This window comes from Solenopsis invicta, chromosome 3 (genome assembly GCF_016802725.1).
Source record: "Solenopsis invicta isolate M01_SB chromosome 3, UNIL_Sinv_3.0, whole genome shotgun sequence".
NCBI classification, from domain to species: domain Eukaryota; kingdom Metazoa; phylum Arthropoda; class Insecta; order Hymenoptera; family Formicidae; genus Solenopsis; species Solenopsis invicta.
Genome location: NC_052666.1, coordinates 3,791,281 through 3,811,136, shown reverse-complemented (window position 1 = coordinate 3,811,136; position 19,856 = coordinate 3,791,281). Strand labels below are relative to the sequence as shown.

At 30.1% G+C, this 19,856-nt stretch overlaps 2 protein-coding genes and 2 long non-coding RNA genes across 9 annotated transcripts in view; 3 read left to right on the top strand and 1 right to left on the bottom strand.

Moving 5' to 3' along the window:
- The window catches only part of LOC113005941, a 29,313-nt gene that overhangs the window by 7,166 nt on the left and 2,291 nt on the right, over window positions 1–19,856 (top strand). The window lies entirely within an intron of this gene.
- On the top strand, window positions 1,378–8,856 carry LOC120357056. 2 transcript variants are annotated; one of them, XM_039446432.1, is made up of 6 exons: window positions 1,378–3,192; window positions 3,310–4,806; window positions 5,112–6,163; window positions 6,233–6,707; window positions 8,080–8,286; window positions 8,435–8,856. In XM_039446432.1, exons 1-6 carry the CDS (start codon window positions 3,141–3,143, stop codon window positions 8,650–8,652), a joined length of 3,501 nt encoding a protein of 1,166 aa, XP_039302366.1. In that variant the 5' UTR covers window positions 1,378–3,140; the 3' UTR covers window positions 8,653–8,856. The 2 variants fall into 2 exon arrangements, with proteins under 2 accessions (XP_039302366.1, XP_039302367.1); XM_039446433.1 differs by lacking the exon at window positions 1,378–3,192 and having other exon boundaries at window positions 3,302–3,435; window positions 3,563–4,806.
- Window positions 4,336–12,687, bottom strand: LOC120357059. 2 transcript variants are annotated; one of them, XR_005574248.1, is made up of 6 exons: window positions 12,446–12,687; window positions 11,865–12,088; window positions 11,580–11,738; window positions 11,202–11,479; window positions 10,796–10,917; window positions 4,336–4,482 (listed from the first exon to the last, which is right to left on the bottom strand). It is a non-coding gene; the product is annotated as an uncharacterized LOC120357059 (long non-coding RNA). The 2 variants fall into 2 exon arrangements; XR_005574247.1 differs by lacking the exon at window positions 4,336–4,482 and having other exon boundaries at window positions 9,118–10,917.
- LOC120357058 lies at window positions 14,471–19,765 on the top strand. 4 transcript variants are annotated; one of them, XR_005574244.1, is made up of 5 exons: window positions 14,471–14,583; window positions 14,744–15,139; window positions 15,266–15,430; window positions 15,535–15,811; window positions 16,097–19,765. It is a non-coding gene; the product is annotated as an uncharacterized LOC120357058 (long non-coding RNA). The 4 variants fall into 4 exon arrangements; XR_005574246.1 differs by having other exon boundaries at window positions 14,478–14,583; window positions 14,771–15,139; XR_005574245.1 differs by having other exon boundaries at window positions 14,508–14,583; window positions 14,768–15,139.

Below are 19,856 nucleotides of genomic sequence, written 5' to 3'. Positions count from 1 at the left end.
GCAATCATAATAGTTAGAAAATTTGGAGCACTCATATGTGTATGATGTATGTTATCTTATTTTCAGCAGTTTCAGTACACGTCGATCATGGTAGCAACCAATTCCTAAATATGAAATAAACGTTATGGTAACATTCAGGTTCGTTTTATATTGTTTTATCATTTATTTCATTAATTAAACCATTTGACATATCCTCATAACCTTACACCTGTCAAAACTGCATGAAAGTGAGCGTTAACTATAGATAAACAGATGGAATATTGGCTGTGTTCCGTTTTTACTGGCAGTACTGAAAATTTATAGTTCACGTCACATATACTATACATTTTACAGTACTGCCAGTAAAAACGGAACACAGCCATTAATGACAACATTAATGTACATATGCGCACATTTATCTGTAATACACGTTACGTGTATTATATATTATGCGCGCATATGCAGTTTACGGAACTCAGCTATTGTTACATTGCTTATATTTAATTTTTATAGCTATTTCAAACACACTCATCGCATCTGTGTATTCATTACGCATGATTATTAAATCTGACCAATCTGAAAAGTCAGATTCAACAATCATGCGTGATGAACATCTAGATGCGATGCGTGTGCCTGGAACACGCATATCTTTTTTAGGGAAGTCATTAATGACCGCTGTTGTATAATTCACTGCATTAACAATTTTCAAGAGTTTCTATACCGGGCTTTTATTCTTGAACAATATCGCATGCGATTTCTATAGTTAACGTTGCATATATTATAGGATTTTCATATTCGATATTGTTCAAGAATCCCAGACCCGGCCGAAACTCGTTGTTCGAATCGAATCTTTTTATATATGGCGCGTTCAGTAGACTCTACATGTTGAAATATTCTTCTAGATCATCCAATCAGATCTTTAGATCTAGAAGAATACACAAATAACAGCGAGCGTTTACTCAACTGTTGAATCTGCTGAACCACTTTTTTGCAAGTCGCTTCGCGATTATTGGGTGCATTCAGAAGCACAACCGCTCAATGAGCGGCTAGGTAGTATTTTAAGATGATTGGTCGCATTCAGCGGACTCAACAGTTGGATAACAATGAACGCGTTCAGCAGACACAACATGTTGAGGTATTCTTCTAGATCATCCAATAAGACATTTAGCTCTAGAAGAATACACTAATAATAGTGAGCAATCATTCGACTGTTGAGTCTGATCGCTGAATGCGACCATTACTAGATTTTCCGAGAAAAAAGATATCCCCATTGTACCTCACTCTCCCCTACTCCTTTGTTCATTACATTCTGAAGATGACACAACTAATAAGAAAATGACAAAGAGCTCAAATTACAAAACAGCTTGTATCTTTGAAAATATTAGTCTTAGGACCCATGTTAATTAGATCTTTTCTTCTTGTTTTGATCAATACTACCTGCTATCAAAATATGTGACTTTTTTTCAACATCCTGTATATATTCAGTACTCTGAGGCTGGTAGTCATAGTCGATTCTTATTTTAAAATCACCTTAAGTAATATCTTAAGATGCTAATATGGCTTTTTGATTGGTTAATAACATCTTAAGATTGCACTTTGAATAATCTTAATAATAAGAATTGATTATGAATACCTCATATTAGAATATGATTTGTCAATTCTTAAAGGCTCTCTACAAATATTGCACAGTAGTATTTTTTTTACAAGGGTACCGTTTGTTGATTCAAAATAACCACCATAAAAGTGTTATGTGAAACAAAATATTTGTACATTAGACATATCTTCAACTTATATATAAGTTTTTATAAAATAATTCGTAAAACTATTTATAAGTACAAATCGCAAAGGAAAATGTATTTTACGCGTAATCGCACGAAATAGTAGGTATCACTTTACATTTATGTAAAGTAACATATAAATATTTTAATAAATCTATAACCCTAAATACAGATAATGATATGAACATCAAAATAGTTTTCGTACCTTACAACTTTTATTATCTTAATAAATTTCCGCAATAACGTATGTAGTAACTACAAGGAGAAATAACTAGCTAGATCAACGGTTTAAAGTATGTATGTAACATCAGCGCTTAAGCTTATTTTTTGTTATTTACAATTCACGTGATTTTTTTCAGTAGGGTAAGCCACTTTTAGAGAATAATAAGAACGATTCTTGAACATATTCAGTTTTGGATTTGATACCAAAACTTCCTTTCCGAGAAAAATTTCACTCGAAATAGTGCATTGAGCATATACTATATTATAAAGTATACTATATTATATTTAGTCAAATTTTCCTCGGAGAGGATATTCTGAAATGTAACTTAGGTCATTAGGCAAGAGTTTCATATAAGATAAATTTTTGTTTATTGAAATGTTCATATAAAAAGCAGTGCGAAGACATGACTACGTTTACACATCGCCATTAATAGAGTTTAGTAACATCCATGGTTATGAAATTGGCCAATCACAGACATTCCATTCTTCAGAGGTATACTTAATATTGGTCAAAGTGATCCTGGTCACTTTTTTGGCTTGAACTTGTCCTGTAATTGGCCTGTTGCTTTCTATCTAACGGCAAATTTTTCTGCGTTTCATGAACGGTAGTCATTAAAAAAACACCGCGTTTGAAAAAATACCGCGCGCGGGATACCACTGAACGGAATTAGTACTTCAATTGTTTTTGTCCATGGGAGCCTAATGCCTGGCTAACGACTAACGTAAAGCTTCATTGAATAATTTTATTATATTCGTACATTTTGACTGGTCTACAAGTGAAAAATGTCACAGTATACATTATTATTATGTCATCATAATAAATATTATGTGTCAAGCAATACAAGAGAGCTATACGTTAAATGTGTTGTTGACGAGAATCGCAAAGAAAAATGTATTTTACGTGTAATCGCACGAAATAGTAAGTATCACTTTATATTTATGTAAAGTAATATAAATATTTTAACAAATCTATAATCCTAAATACAAATAATGATAAGAACATCAAAATAGTTTTTGTACCTTACAACTTTTTTTATCTTAATAAATTCAGGCAATAATTCCGGTGTTAACTTGTGATTTTCGAAATAATTAAACCTGAAAATTTATTTTACAGAAAATAAATATCAACTTATAAAAATTGCTAAAAATTTAAACACAAATATGCCAAGAATTGCTTTACAAAATATAAAATTAGTGACTGATGCTAAAAGTAGTAAGTATTTTTATGTTAAATTCTAGCTAACATTAAAAATATTAAATTTCTATTTTTTAATAAAGTGAATGAGTGTAGATTAGTAAAGATTTATATGTATGATTTCGATTCTTGCAGTCATTAAAGAAGTACAGCATGTCAGTAGTGTTAATAAGCATATCACTAGTTCGATTAACTGCATAGACTTTGAGAAGAATACAATATCTTTTGATAAAAGATCTGATCGCAATACAGTAAACGATGGTGAGAGTAACATTAGTAATCCTGTGATACGTACTGACTCTGATAAGATAGCATTTATCAATAATTGTGATAATAAAGATAATAGAGAAAAGACTGGAAATCTGAACGTAACATTTTCTTTTGATAGGAGCAATAATTTAGAAAGGGTTGATGATATTAATGCCACAAATTCCATGAATGGAAACATTTCTGATAATACATCTTCCTACAACAATGGTAATCATATCATGATGGACAATGAGAAAAATTCTAGCATTGATTTTATAGCTAATGTTGAACCAAATAGTAGTGAAGTGAGAGATGTTAACTATTCCATGAACGTTAATGATAACATATGCAATACAGTAAACGATGGTGAGAGTAACATTAGTAATCCTGTGATACGTACTGACTCTGATAAGATAGCGTTTATCAATAATTGCGATAATAAAGATAATAGAGAAAAGACAGGAAATCTGAACGTAACATTTTCCTTTGATAAGGGCAATAATTTAGAAAGGGTTGATGATATTAATGCCACAAATTCCATGAATGGAAACACTTCTGATAATACATCTTCCTACAACAATGGTAATCATATCATGATGGACAATGAGAAAAATTCTAGCATTGATTTTGTAGCTAATGTTGAACCAAATAGTTGTGAAGTGAGAGATGTTAACTATTCCATGAACGTTAATGATAACATATGCAATGGCAATGATCTTAGTATACTAGATAATATTATCGATATCAACAATTCTACGAATATCAATTTTGATGATGTATTGTCTTATGGGAATGACAAAGGCTGTAAATTTTTAGACGATAATAATATCAATGCTATAAATAGTCATAATTCTGATAACAATGAATTATTTGTTAACCTCAATGGCAGTGGCAATAATTCTGAGACAGGTATTGTTATCAACGGTGACCTTATATTTCCCTTTGACATTAACTCTAATATATTGGATGATGATAATGCTACTGCCAAAACTTCTGCGAGTTCCAGTAATAATGTTGATATGATCCTCCCTTGTAATGACACAAGTGATAATATTGCTTCTGCAACAAATATAACAAATATTTCTGAATATCTACCTTCAACATCAGAAACTACAGTTGAAACAGAAATTGTAGAATGTGAAAGAAATCATGTTTCTACAAATAATGATAAAAATTCTTCAGTGTCCCTGATAGACATTTCTTCTGTAAATGCATTTGGTTGTAGAGAAGAAAATTTAAGTATTCCATTTTCTCAACCTAAAGGACTTCAAAAAAAGAATTTTTGCTACTACTGCAAAAAGTTTCAAAGTAAAATTGCACGCCATTTAGAAAATGTACATAAACTGGAACCTGAAGTGCAGAAATTCATATTATTGCCAAAAGGTAATCATATTTTTAAATTCTACAGAAATTTATAAAATTTTATTGTACATTTCTTCTTATCATTGTCAATAATGTTATTATAATCTTTTTTACAAAATAAATTTTTAATTAAAAAAAAAGTTAATATTATAAATTAAAGTTTGTCTTTAAAAAATAACTAATTACAATTAAGAATTATATCATTAAAAATTAACTAAGTTGAAAGCTATTAATTTTTTAACTTCATTAGTTAACTTTTAATTTATTTACTAGTTACTACCCAACCTTGTTAATATACATTATTAATATTTTGTGTTTTATTTTAGGCAATTTAGAAAGAAAAAAAATTATAGAAACTATTAGAAAGAAAGGAAATTTCATACACAATACGGATCCTTCTTTAAACACGGGTACGTTAGTTGTTTGCCGAAGGCCTGCTGAGAAGAGTGGAAAAAGTATAAAAGACTATACGTGTTGTGCAAAATGTAAAGGATGGCACGTTAAAAATAATATTAGACACCATTTTAAAGAATGTGCACATGTACCCAAAGGCAGAAATGTTCAAATTTTGGGACGTGCGGTGATGGGAAGGATTCATGAATGTGCAAGTGAAACAGTAAGAAAGTTTTTATTTCCAGTTTTAAGGGAAGATGATGTTACACGATGTATCAGATATGATAAATTATTAATAACATATGCAAATAAGCTATGTATCAAGTACACTCATCAACATCAACAAGATATGATACGTGCTAGGCTTCGATTATTAGGACGGTTTCTTATCGCAATAAAAGAATATAACTCTATAGTAACAGAATTTTCTGACATATACAATCCTGCGGTATACGATGATTGTCTTAAAGCAGTAAATAAAGTAGCTGATTTTAATTGTATTACTAAAAAATTCGGTGCCCCATCAGTTGCGTCAAATATTGGAACATATTTAAAACACATCGGTAATTTATTAATAACAGAGAACATAAAAACAAATGACAAAGAAAAGCAAGAAAAAACTGAAAATTTTTTAAAAATATTGCAAGAAGATTATGGAACATCTATTAACAAAATAGTAGAAGAAAATATAACGCAACATAAAAGACAGAAGAAAGTTACACTACCATCTATGGAGGATATAAAGAAGTTACATTCATATTTATCGAATCAAAGAAGATTATTATATACAAAGCTTCAAAAGAAATTCACGTTCCACATATGGCAGGATTTTGCAAAAGTTACACTTACATCCACACAAGTTTTCAATAGGAGAAGAGCTGGAGAAATTGAACGTGTTACCATAGAAGACTTTAATACTCGCGAAGGCATAACAAAAAAAAATTGTTCAGATTTATATAAAACATTAAAAACAAATTTAAAACAGGTATATGTTATTTACTTGTTGAAATATGTATTAATGTGTAATTTAAATAATATAATATTTTGTTTATAGATTGCTGATAAATATGTGAGGTTCTTAATTCGTGGCAAATTGGGGCGCACAGTGCCTGTGATTTTAGACATGGAAATAGTTCAGTGCATTGAACTAATTTTAAAATATCGAAAGGATGCAAACGTTCCTCAAAATAATCCTTACGTATTTGGAATACCTAATTATAGCAATAAGCGCAATTTCAAATATTTAAGAGCATGTGTTCTTATGCGGAATTTCTCTAAAAAGTGCGATGCACAGATGCCACATGCATTAAGAGGTACTGAATTGCGAAAACACATTGCTACGACATGTATTACGTTGAATTTATCTGAAAATGAAGTAGATGATTTGGCAAACTTTATGGGGCATCACGAAAAAATTCACAAACGCCACTATCGACAGTCTATACCAGCGGTAGAAATTATTAGAATGACCAAATTTCTGGAAGCAGCATTAGGTGAAGATGCACAACAGTCCAATGCTAATGATCCAGGTATTTTTACTATTTGTTTTATTATTCTGTAAATTGAAAAAAATTAGTATTAAATATTATCACACACACACACGCACGCACGCACGCACACGCACACGCACACGCGCACACACACACACACACACACACACACACACACACACACACACACACATATATATAAAAGCAAGAATATAAATTCTTTAAAAATTTTGATAATCTTAATTTGAATAATATATTTTCATTTCAATATCACATTACTTATCTAAAGTGCACAACATAATTGTTTTAACACAATTGAAATAATGAAATGGCAATACCGGTCAACAGCAGATCTTGGTGCTCAATAATTTTTTGAAATTTTCTTACTGTTTCACTTGCACATTCATGAATCCTTTCTATCACCGCACGTCCCAAAATTTGAACATTTCTACCTTTAGGTACATGTGCACATTCTTTAAAATTGTGTCTAATATTATTTTTAACGTGCCATCCTTTACAATTTGCACAATACGTATAGTCTTTTATACTTTTTCCACTCTGCTCAGCAGGCCTTCGGCAAACAACTAACGTACCCGTGTTTAAAGAAGGATCCGTATTGTGTATGAAATTTCCTTTTTTTCTAATAGTGTCTATAATTTTTTTTCTTTCTAAATTGCCTAAAATAATCACAAAATGTTAATAATGTATATTAACAAGGTTGGGTAGTAACTAGTAAAAAAATTTGAAGTTACCTAATAACGTTAAAAAATTAATAGCTTTCAACTTAGTTAATTTTTAATTAAATAATTATTAATTGTAATTAGTTATTTTTCAAAGACAAACTTTAATTTATTAACTTTTTTCTGAGTTAAAATAATTTCTTGAAATTATTGGGCACCAAAATCTGCTGTTGATCGGTATTGCCATTTCATTATTTCGATTGTGTTATTATACTTTCCGGTTGAATTAGAATTTGATTATTGTAATTGTTTTAATAATAGTGTTAAAAATTCTAATTCTTGATTTGACGATATTGTTATTTTCTATCAAACATCTTTTCCTTTCAATCTGTGGAAATTATTATTTAAAATAAGGTGAATTTAAAAAAATAAAACTATACAAAATATCTTCATTTAAACTAGTTATGTTTGTTTAATATTATTAAATTTTTTAACGAAGATTTTATATTCTTTCGTATATATGAGAAAATGATTAATTTGATACTAATTTTTGGGGGGTATTCATTTATATGATGTTACAAGCATCATATAAATGAATACCGCATTTTTCTTATAAAATACTTATATTGCATTTTTCTTATAAAATACTTTGAATATCCTTTTTTGTACATTTATTATAAGCATTCGGTATCTATATAACAATTATCACAATACTATATTATTAATAATAGAAGAGACAGTAAAAGATTCCTCGAGTGAAAGAGAAGAAAGCGATTCTGAAAAGAGTGAGATAAATGAATCCTTGTCAGTGCAGTCTGAAAGCAAATTTTTTGAAACTAACATAACAAAAAGGCGAACGCAACAAAAGTCTGCCATTTTGAATAATGATTATAATTCCGATGAAATTTATATTCCTAAGATGAAAAAACGTCGTAGTAGTAAGTTTATTTTTATTTTTACTTTATATAGATATTTTATATAGTTTCAAAACGTTAGTACGTATAAAATAAAAATTACATTGTTATTGCTTATAATTTTTATTCAAATTATCGAATGATGTAATTTTGATAATATTTTATTTTGTAGCATCTCCATTTGGCATAACAAAAAGAAGACATTGGACAGAAGAAGAACGTAATACAATATTCAAAGAATTTGCAAAAGAAATTGCTATTTCTCAATTGCCATCTGCTAAGAAAATTGTCCAAGTAAAAGATAGAAATAAGTGTTTGGTTAATCGATCTGTTGCTCAAATTAAAACATGGATACATAACTATATAACTGGCAAAATTAAACGTATTTAATTTTGCCAGTTTTTTATTGCCAGTGATAGTTATATGCTTGCCAGTTGTGCAGGTGACTCAGTACAACTACGCGTTCTTGTAAAGACGTGTTCTTAGTTGAATTTTGAGACGATTTTTCCTCTACGAAATTTTTGTCCGATGCTTACTTTTTGAATGATAACAGGGTATAGTTAGCGAACCTCTGCTTACTTCTTGCTCACGGTCTGTAATACGCTAACTTTATCATGTTACAATTCAAAAAGTAAGCGTCGAACAAAAATATCGTAGAGGAAAAATCGTCTCAGAATTCAATCAAGAACACGGACTTTGCAAGGACGCGTAGTTGTATTAAATTACCATGTATAGTTACATGCTTGTCAGTTATTTTTTGTTTTGTTCAATATTTTTAATACTTATGAAATTGTTTATTTGTCATATGTGATGTCTCTATTTAAAAAAAAAATCAAGTCATGAAGAGCATTCAAGTCATGAAGAGCATTTATTGCATTATATTGTCAAAAACACAGAAAGTTGAATTGAGATTACTTTGTATTAATTTAAACAGACTTGTGATGCAAACAGACTTTATAATATTAAACTATGTAACATTTCACATGAGGTCTGTTTTTTTAATTAAACTGACTGCACTACTTCACAGTTCATTCTTTTCTCTTCTTGTTGAAAGAAGGAAGATAAATTCTGAACAATGCAGATTAGAACAATCAGTTCAGCTAAAAAGAATAAACATATTCATATTCTTGACCTTTCAATTGCAGAAGCACTTCCTTTTATAGATATGCACAATTTTCATGGAAATAAACGCTGTAATAATCTGAGCATATCAAATATTTTGCTAAAAATAATTAAGTATTGTATTTATATCAAAATAGTTGAAATGCCTAGTGTAAACGAAGTATTAAGCGATTTAATACGGATATAGTATTTAAGTTGCATTCTAAAATTCTGAGTGTACTGAAAACTTATCGTTTACATTACATATGTATATTCAGTACTCTGAAGCTGATATTCATTGTTGATTCTTATTTCAAGATCACCTTATGTAATGTAAAGATGCTAATACAGCTCTGATTTGTTGATAACATCTTAAGATTGCACTTTGGATAATCTTAATAATGAATTGATTATGAATACCAACCTGATTGAATAATGGAATGCACCCTTAATACGCGCATCAATGTTAAGGGCTTTCTACAATAACTCATTAACTATTAGTTGTAAACGTAAACCGTAAGAATTGACCAATTAGTTGTCGAATATTCTCCTCACATTAGAATGTGATTGATCAATTCTTACGGTTTACGCTTATGAGTAATGATTAATGGCTTATTGTAGAAAGCCCTTGAGTATCAGGTTACGGTTTCACTCGTTTAGGAAATGTGTTTGATGTAGTTTATTTATATGTGATGGTATATTGTTAATTTCAATAATACAATGCGGTTATCGTTTATTGATTTAAAATAACCACCATAAAAGTGTTATGTGAAACAAAATATTTGTACGTTACATATTATATCTTCAATTTAAATAAATAAAAGAGTTTCTATAAAATTCTTAAAACTTTTAATGTAAAATATCACAATTTATGGTTGAGAAAACAAGTTGGATTATGCAATTGAGTGTAAGTTGAAATTAAAATTAATGTATATTACTAAAAAGAAATCAAGTTATCAACAAGTCAGAGCCATATTAGCATCTTTACATCACATAAGGTGATCTTGAAATCGACAATGAATACCAGTCTCAGAGTACTAAATATATGTAATGTAAACAATAAGTTTTCAGTACACTCAGAGAATTTTAGAATGCAACTTAAATACTATATCCGTATTAAATCCGCTTACTACTTTTGTTTACACTAGGCATTTCAACTATTTTGATATGAATACAATACTTAATTATTTTTAGCAGAATATTTGATATGCTCAGATTATTTCAAGTAATGTATTGTAGACAATTACTAACATCGTTCCATAACCTAATATATATGCTGGTATAAACAGTCGAAAAACTGGCTAAGGCAACCAAACATGGTTCAAAAGTGCGTTGCAATGTGTGATTGTTAACCAGATATTGGAAATGTGCGCTAACAGCTTCTAATAGCGGACTGAAAATTTGATGTTCCTCCAACATCGTCACTTATTACATTACAATCTTCTCTCTTGAAGTCTAATTTTTCCAGGACAACTTCGCATTATATCCAATGGCATACGTTTATTGGGACTTGATAGAATTTTCAACAGTTTCTTGATCTTGCCGAGTCGACATCTGACAGAAAATAAACAAATAAAAATATTATATTATTTATTTGAATCGTTAATCAGAAAAACAATATAATACCAAAAAATATATTTCCTTTTGTAATGCTGACAACATTTATGAAAACAATTCTACACATTTGTGTTATATATATTCAAAGCTTTATAACATATTTTTTAATATATAAATTTTTATAGATTGGACCTATTTTTCAGTAAAATAAATTTTTGAAAATTTTTTGGTATATATGCATTTTAATATTTTAATCACAAATAATATTTGTATCTCCTTACTTCCTTCACTGCTCATCTTGACAATCATTCTTCTCTATTTATTTGCTTAGCTGTTTGACTTTATCTCTGTAAACCTGATTTTCTTGCTGAGGACTTTGTGTTGAGTCTACACTTTCAGGATTATTTTACGATTTATTTGGAGACGGTCCATACATATAGTTTAATGTATCCAATAAACGAGCTAAGCTTGGAGCTGAAGGAGATGGACTCTGTCTCAAAAATTGATTCGGCGTAACGTTATGTGGGCTATGAAATCCAGTATTCATCATTTCACCCAGCTAAAAACAAAAATATCAATTATGTTAATAGGATATTACCAATAAATAAATTATCAATAAAAATTGTGAAAATGATCAAAAAGATTAAATAATGCTATACCTTTCTTTGAATATGGTTTAACTGCTGCTGCATCTGACCACGACCTAATTGTCCAGAGTCAATTTGACTCAATTGTTGCGGTGTACTAGTCTGTATACTGACTATTGGTCCCGTATTATGATACTATATTTGATCTGGTAACTGATTCTGCATCTGAAACTATGATAAAAATAAACATATAATGCCACTCTCACCTTTTTCTTATTTTTTTCTTGCATGTTCTTAAATAACTTCTTTATTACATAGTATATTTTAGTAAAATAATTTAGTAGTAAAAGAGCATACCTGCATATTTTGTTGTATTTGTCCAGGCACCATTTTATTCATTTGTGGAGGAACATTTTCTGTTCCCATCTGATTCATTTGAGTTAACGTGCATTGTTTGAATCTTGCCCATGTGGTTTATTCAACCATCAGATTGCAACGGTTTCATACCCATTCCCGGCTATTGTTCTGCGTACCAGGAGTATTTATTGATTGCCCGGATCGTTAATTTAAACTTTGCAACACTAACAAAATGTACAGAATGAATACAGTTTGAAGTAGTTATCACTAAGGTGCATTCTTCATAACTCAAAATATTTGTGTATTTGTATGTTGAAACTTGCAGCAATACTTGTGCGCAGTAGTATTTTGAGGCACTACTAATAAAATTTGCATTATCTTTTCTTGCAAATTGGAATAAAGCAATAATGAGTATATTATTGATAGTAGATCATTTTACATGTTTGTAGCTTCCTAAAACGGTTTTGTTTATATTTTTCTCTTTCAAAACAACAGCTTTAGGAAGCTACAATCATGATCTAATCTTAACCGCATTGTACTACTGAAATTAACAATATATTATTATATATAAATATATTTACATCAAACACATTTCCTGAACGAGTGAAACCGCAGCCTGATACACATGGTTAAGAAAATACAGGTTGTGTTATAAAATTATGCAGACAAATGCAATGCATTATCCTAGTTTATACTTAAAAGGCTTTCTACAATAAGTTATCTATTATAGCGTTTTTCTTTGGGAAAACTAGTGCGCTCTGAGTGCACTCTCGCCGCAGGCAATTGGATCTTTCGGTTCGCGCGAAGACGGTGCGAACCGAAATGCCCAATTGCCTGCGGCGAATGTGCATTCAGTGCGCACTATTAGTAATAAGCGTAAATCGTAAGAATTAACCAATTATATTCTAATGTGAGGAGAATATTCAATGTGATTAGTCAATTTTTAAAGCCTATCCAGACAAATTTTCCTACTCGCATAAACATATGCATAGTGAAATTGGTTGATCCAAAAGCAGATATACATAAGAAAATGGATCAATGGCTGCGTTCAGCAGAGAAAATAAATCAGTAAGCGCTTAGTGATTCTTTAAGAAGATTGGTTCTTGCCCTTAGTTCCTTACAGGATCTAAATATATAAACCAATCATCTTAAAGAATCACTAAGCGCTTACTGATTTATTTTCTCTGCTGAACGCAGCCAATCATTTTCTTTATGTCCTTTCTACAATAAGCTATTAGTTAGTATCACAGGTCATAAGCTGTAAGAATTGATCAATCACAGTCGAATATTCTCTTCATATTCGTCTGTGATTGATCAATTTTTACAGCTTATGACTTGTGATACCAACTAATAGCTTATTGTAGAAAGGCCATTATGTATGTGTTCATGCGATTATGCAAATTTATCTGGATAAGCCCTAAAAACCTTTCTACAATAAGCTATTAGTTGGTATCACAAGTCATAAGCTGTAAGAATTGATCAATCAACGGGTACGGTCAAGACGATGCTACAAATGCTTTGAAGCATCTTTTGATTGGCCAATTTGTAAAATTCTTTGTTCTGATTGGTTAATCAAACGCTTCAAATAATTTGTAGTGGGACTTTGACCGCAGCCACAGTCAAATATTCTCTTCATATTCGACTGTTATTGGTCAATTCTTATAGCATATGACTTATCATACCAACTAATAACTAATTGTAGAAAGGCCATTATGGTTAATGGGCATTCTACAATAAGCCTTTAGCCATTAGTGTAAACCGTAAGAATTGATCAATCACAATCGAATATTCTCACATTAGAATGTAATTGGTTCATTCTTTCGATTAACGTTTATGACTAATGTAAATCCGAATGATACAAATGCTATGAAGCATTTGATTAACCAATAACAACAAGGAATTTTACAAATCGACCAATCAAATAATGCTTCAAAACATTAGTAGCGGCTCCTTGACCGCACCTTAATAGATAATGACTTATTGTAGAAAGCCCTTAATGGCTTATTATAGAAAATCCTTTAAGTGTAAACTGGGATAATGCATTGCATTTGTTTTCATAATTTTATAACACAATCTGTATTTTCTTAACTATGTATATCAGGCTGCGGTTTTACTCGTTCAGGAAATGTGTTTGATGTAAATTCATTTATATATAATAATATATTGTTAATTTCAATAGTACAATGCGGTTAAGGCTATAGCATACACTTTTCGTAACCGTAACCATAAGACGTAACGCAAGAATTGGCCAATCACAATCGAGAATTTAGAATTGCGGATTTGAATTTTTGATTGTGATTGGATAATTTATACGGTACATAAGGTGCAGTTAAGCCTGTTCTACAATAGCATAAACACAAGACCGTAAGGTTGTAAGGCATGGTTTTAAGAGCTCGTAAGCAAATGAAAAATTTTCATTTCTTACGTTACGACCTTACGGTCTTGTGTTTACTGCTATTGTAGAACAGGCTTTACATGCCAAGCGTCGAGCGTTAAGCAATAGACTTCGTTTATTGGCTGCTGTTGAATTTTGGGCAAGCAGCAGCCAATAAACGAAGTCTGTTGCTTGACGCTCGACACTTGACATGTAAAGGCGCCTTTATGGAAGGTGCTATAGTCTTTACTCTTCTAAAAAGATCTAGTGCGCAATTGTGCGCAGTAGTATTTCGATGCAATGAAATTTGCATCATCTTTTCTTGTAAATTGCAATAAATCAATAGTGAGTATATTATTGATGATATTAGATCATGATTGTAGCTTCCTAAAGCTGTTGTTTTGAAAGAGAAAAATATAAACAAAACCGTTTTAGGAAGCTACAAACATGTAAAATGATCTACTATCAATAATATACTCATTATTGCTTTATTCCAATTTGCAAGAAAAGATAATGCAAATTTTATTAGTAGTGCCTCAAAATACTACTGCGCACAAGTATTGCTGCAAGTTTCAACATACAAATACACAAATATTTTGAGTTATGAAGAATGCACTTAGTGATAACTACTTCAAACTGTATTCATTCTGTACATTTTGTTAGCGTTGCAAAGTTTAAATTAACGATCCGGGCAATCAATAAATACGCCTGGTACGCAGAACAATAGCCAGGTATGGGTATGAAACCGTTGCAATCTGATGGTCGAATGCACCACATGGGCAAGATTCAAACAATGCACGTTAACTCAAATGAATCAGAAAATGTTCCTCCACAAATGAATAAAATGGTGCCTGGACAAATGGGACAATTAGGTGCTGGACAGATACAACAAAATATGCAGGTATGCTCTTTTACTACTAAATTATGTTACTAAAGTATACTATGTAATAAAGATATTATTTGAGAACATGTACGAAAAAAATAAGAGAAAGTTGAGAGTGGCATTATACGTTTATTTTTATCATAGTTTCAGGTGCAGAATCAGCTACCAGATCAAATATAGGATCATATTACGGGACCAATAGTCAGTATACAGACTAGTACTCGTATACCGCAACAATTGAGTCAAATTGACTCTGGACAATTAGGTCGTGATCAGATGCAGCAGCAGTTAAACCATATTCAAAGAAAGGTATAGCATTAGTTAATCTTTTTGATCATTTTCACCATTTTTATTGATAATAATTTATTTATTGGTAATATCCTAATAACCTAATTGATATTTTTTTATTTTAGCCAGGTGAAATGATGAATACTGGATTTCATAGCCCACATAACGTTACGCCGAATCAATTTTTGAGACAGAATCCATCTCCTTCAGCTCCAAGCTTAGCTCGTTTATTGGATACATTGAACTATATGTATGGACCGTCTCCAAGTAAATCGTAAAATAATCCTGACAGTGTAGGCGCAACACAAAGCCATCAGCAAGAAAATCACGTTTACAGAGATAAAGTCAAACAGCTAAGCAAATAAATAGAGAAGAATGATTGCAAGATGAGCAGCGAAGGAAGTAAGGAGATACAAATATTATTTGTGATTAAAATATTAAAATGCATATATACCAAAAAAATTTTCAAAAATTTATTTTACTAAAAAATAGGTCCAATCTATAAAAATTTATATATTAAAAAATTTGTTATAAAGCTTTGAATATATATAACACAAATGTGTAGAATTGTTTTCATAAATATTGTCAGCATTACAAAAGGAAATATATTTTTTGGTATTATACTGTTTTTCTGATTAACAATTCAATTAAATAATATAATATTTATATTTGTTTATTTTCTATCAGATGTCGACTCAGTAAGATCAAGAAACTGTTGAAAATTCTATCGAATCCCAATAAACGTATGCCATTGAATACGTTTACTGAAATGCTAAGTTGTTTTGGAAAAATTAAATTTTAAGAGAGGAGATGGCACTGTAGGACCGCCAGTAACGACGTTGAAGGAGCATCAAATTTTTAGTCCGTTATTATAAGCTGTAAGCGTACATCTCCAAAGTATTTGTTGTATTTGCAGAAGCAATATTTTTACTTATGTCATTATCACAAGGAAGGGTCATATTAACATTATTATTGGAACTCGCAGAAGTTTTGGCTGTAGCGTTATCATCATCCAATATACTAGAGCTAATGTCGAAGGGAAATATAAGGTCACCATTGATAACTACCTGTCTCAGAATTATTGCCACTGCCATTGTTAAGAAATAATTGTTATAAGAATTATGACTACTTATAACATTGATATTAATATCATTATCTAATAATTTACAGCCATTGTCATTTCCATAAGCTAATCATCAAAATTGATATTCGTAGAATTGTTGATATCGATAATATTATCTACTATACTATGATCATTGCCATCGTAGGAGCATGTTATCACTTAGTTAATTTTTAATGTTATAATTCTTAACTGCAATTAGTTATTTTTTAAAGACAAACTTTAATTTATTAACTTTTTTCTGAGTTAAAAGTTTATTTTGTAAAAAAGATTATGACATTATTAACAATGATTAGAAGAAATGTACAACAAAATTTTATAAATTTCTGTAGAATTTAAAAATATGATTACCTTTTGGCAATAATATGAATTTCTGCACTTCAGGTTCCAATTTATGTACGTTTTCTAAATGGCGTGCAGTTTTACTTTGAAACTTTTTGCAGTAGTAGCAAAAATTCTTTTTTTGAAGTCCTTTAGGTTGAGAAAATGGAATACTTAAATTTTCTTCTCTACAACCAAATGCATTTACAGAAGAAATGTCTATCAGAGACACTGAAGAATTTTTATCATTATTTGTAGAAACATTATGATTTCTTTCACATTCTACAATTTCTGTTTCAACTGTAGTTTCTGATGTTGAAGGTAGATATTCAGAAATATTGGTTGTATTTGCAGATGCAATATTATCACTTCTATCATTATCACAAGAAAGGATCATATCAACATTATTACTGGAACTCGCAGAAGTTTTGGCAGTAGCATTATTATCATCCAATATATTAGAGTTAATGTCAAAGAAAACTATAAGGTCAACGTTGATAACAATACCTGTCTCAGAATTATTGCCACTGCCATATACATACTGACTCTGATAACATAGCATTTATCAAATATAGCATTTATCAATAACTGTGATAATAAAGATAGTAGAGAAAAGCCTGGAAATCTGAACATTTTCCTTTGATAAGGGCAATAATTTAGAAAGGGTTGATGATATTAATACCACAAATTCCATGAATGGAAACATTTCTGATAATACATCTTTCTACAACAATGGTAATCATATCATGATGGACAATGAGAAAAATTCTAGCATTGATTTTGTAGCTAATGTTGAACCAAATAGTTGTGAAGTGAGAGATGTTAACTATTCCATGAACGTTAATGATAACATATGCAATGGCAATGATCTTAGTATACTAGATAATATTATCGATATCAACAATTCTACGAATATCAATTTTGATGATGTATTGTCTTATGAGAATGACAAAGGCTGTAAATTTTTAAATGATAATAATATCAATGGAAAATGTTACGTTCAGCTTTCCAGTCTTTTCTCTACTATCTTTATTATCACAGTTATTGATAAATACTATCTTATCAGAGTCAGTACGTATCACAGGATTACTAATGTTACTCTCACCATCGTTTACTGTATTGTGATCAGATCTATTATCAAAAGATGTCGTATTCTTCTCAAAGTCTATGCAGTTAATCGAACTACTGATATGCTTATTAACACTACTGACATGCTGTTGTACTTCTTTAGTGACAAGATAATATTGCATCTGCAAGAAATGAAATCATACATATAAACTTTCACTAATCTACACTCATTCACTTTATTAAAAAATAGGAATTTAATATATTTAATATTAGCTAGCATTTAACATAAGAATAATTACTACTTTTAGCATTAGACACTAATTTTACATTTTGTAAAGAATTCTTAGCGTATTTGTGTTTCACTTTTTAGCAATTTTAATAAGGTGATCTTTATTTTCTGTAAAATAAATTTTCAGATTTAATTATTTCGAAAATCACAAGTTAACACATTATTGCGGGAATTTATTAAGATAAAAAAAGTTATAAGCTACAAAAACTATTTTGATGTTCATTATCTGTATTTAGGGTTATAGATTTGTTAAAATATTTATATTACTTTCCGTAAATATAAAGTAATATTTACTATTTCGTGCGATTACACGTAAAATACATTTTTCTTTGCGATTCTCATCAACAACACATTTAACGTTTAACTTTCTATATGTATTGCTTGTCACATAATATTTATTATGATGACATAATAATAATATGTATTGTGACATTTTTCACTTGTAGACCAGTCGAAATGTACGAATATAATAAAATTATTCAATGAAGCTTTAAGTTAGCCGTTAGCCAGAAATTAGGCTCCCATGGACAAAAACAATTGAAGTACTAATTCCGTTCAGTGGTATCCCGCGCGCAGTATTTTTTCAAACGCGTTGTTTTTTTAATGACTACCGTTCATGAAACGCAGAAACATTTGCCATTAGATAGAAAGCAACAGGCCAATTACAGGACAAGTTCAAGCCAAAAAAGTGACCAGGATCACTTTGGCCAATATTAAGTATACCTCTGAAGAATGGAATGTCTGTGATTGGCCAATTTCATAACCACGGATGTTACTAAACTCTATTAATGGCGATGTGTGAACGTAGTCATGCCTTCGCACTGCTTTTTATATGAATATTTCAATAAACAAAAAGGTATCTTATATGAAACTCTTGCCTAATGACCTAAGTACATTTCAGAATATCCTCTCCGAGGAAAATTTGACTAAATATAATATATGTTATAATATATTATAATATAATATAATTATAATATAATATAGTACATGTTATAATATAGTATACGTTCAATGCACTATATATTTCGAGTAAAATTTTTCTCGGAGAGGATGTTTTGGAATCCGAAACTGAATATGTTAAGAATCGTTCTTATTATTCTCTAAAGGTGGCTGTACCCTACTGAAAAAAATCACGTGAATTATAAATAACAAATAAAAAATAAGCTTAAGCGCTGATATGTTATGTACACACTTTAAACCGTTGATCTAGCTCAGCTATTTCTCCTTGTAGTACGTTATTGCGAGAATTTGTTAAGATAATAAAAGTTGTAAGGTACGAAAACTATTTTGATGTTCGTATTATTAACTGTATTTAGTGTTATAGATTTATTAAACTATTTATATGTTACTTTACATAAATGTAAAGTGATTCCTACTATTTCGTGCGATTACGCGTAAAATACATTTTCCATTGCGATTACTTATTAATAGTTTTAGGAATTATTTTATAAAAACTTGTATATAAGTTGAAGATATGTCTAATGTACAAATATTTTGTTTCACATAACACTTTTATGGTGGTTATTTTGAATCAATAAACGGTACCCTTGTAAAAAAATACTACTGTGCAATATTTGTAGAGAGCCCTTAAAAATTGACAAATCACATTCTAATACGAGGTATTCATAATCAATTCTTATTATTAAGAT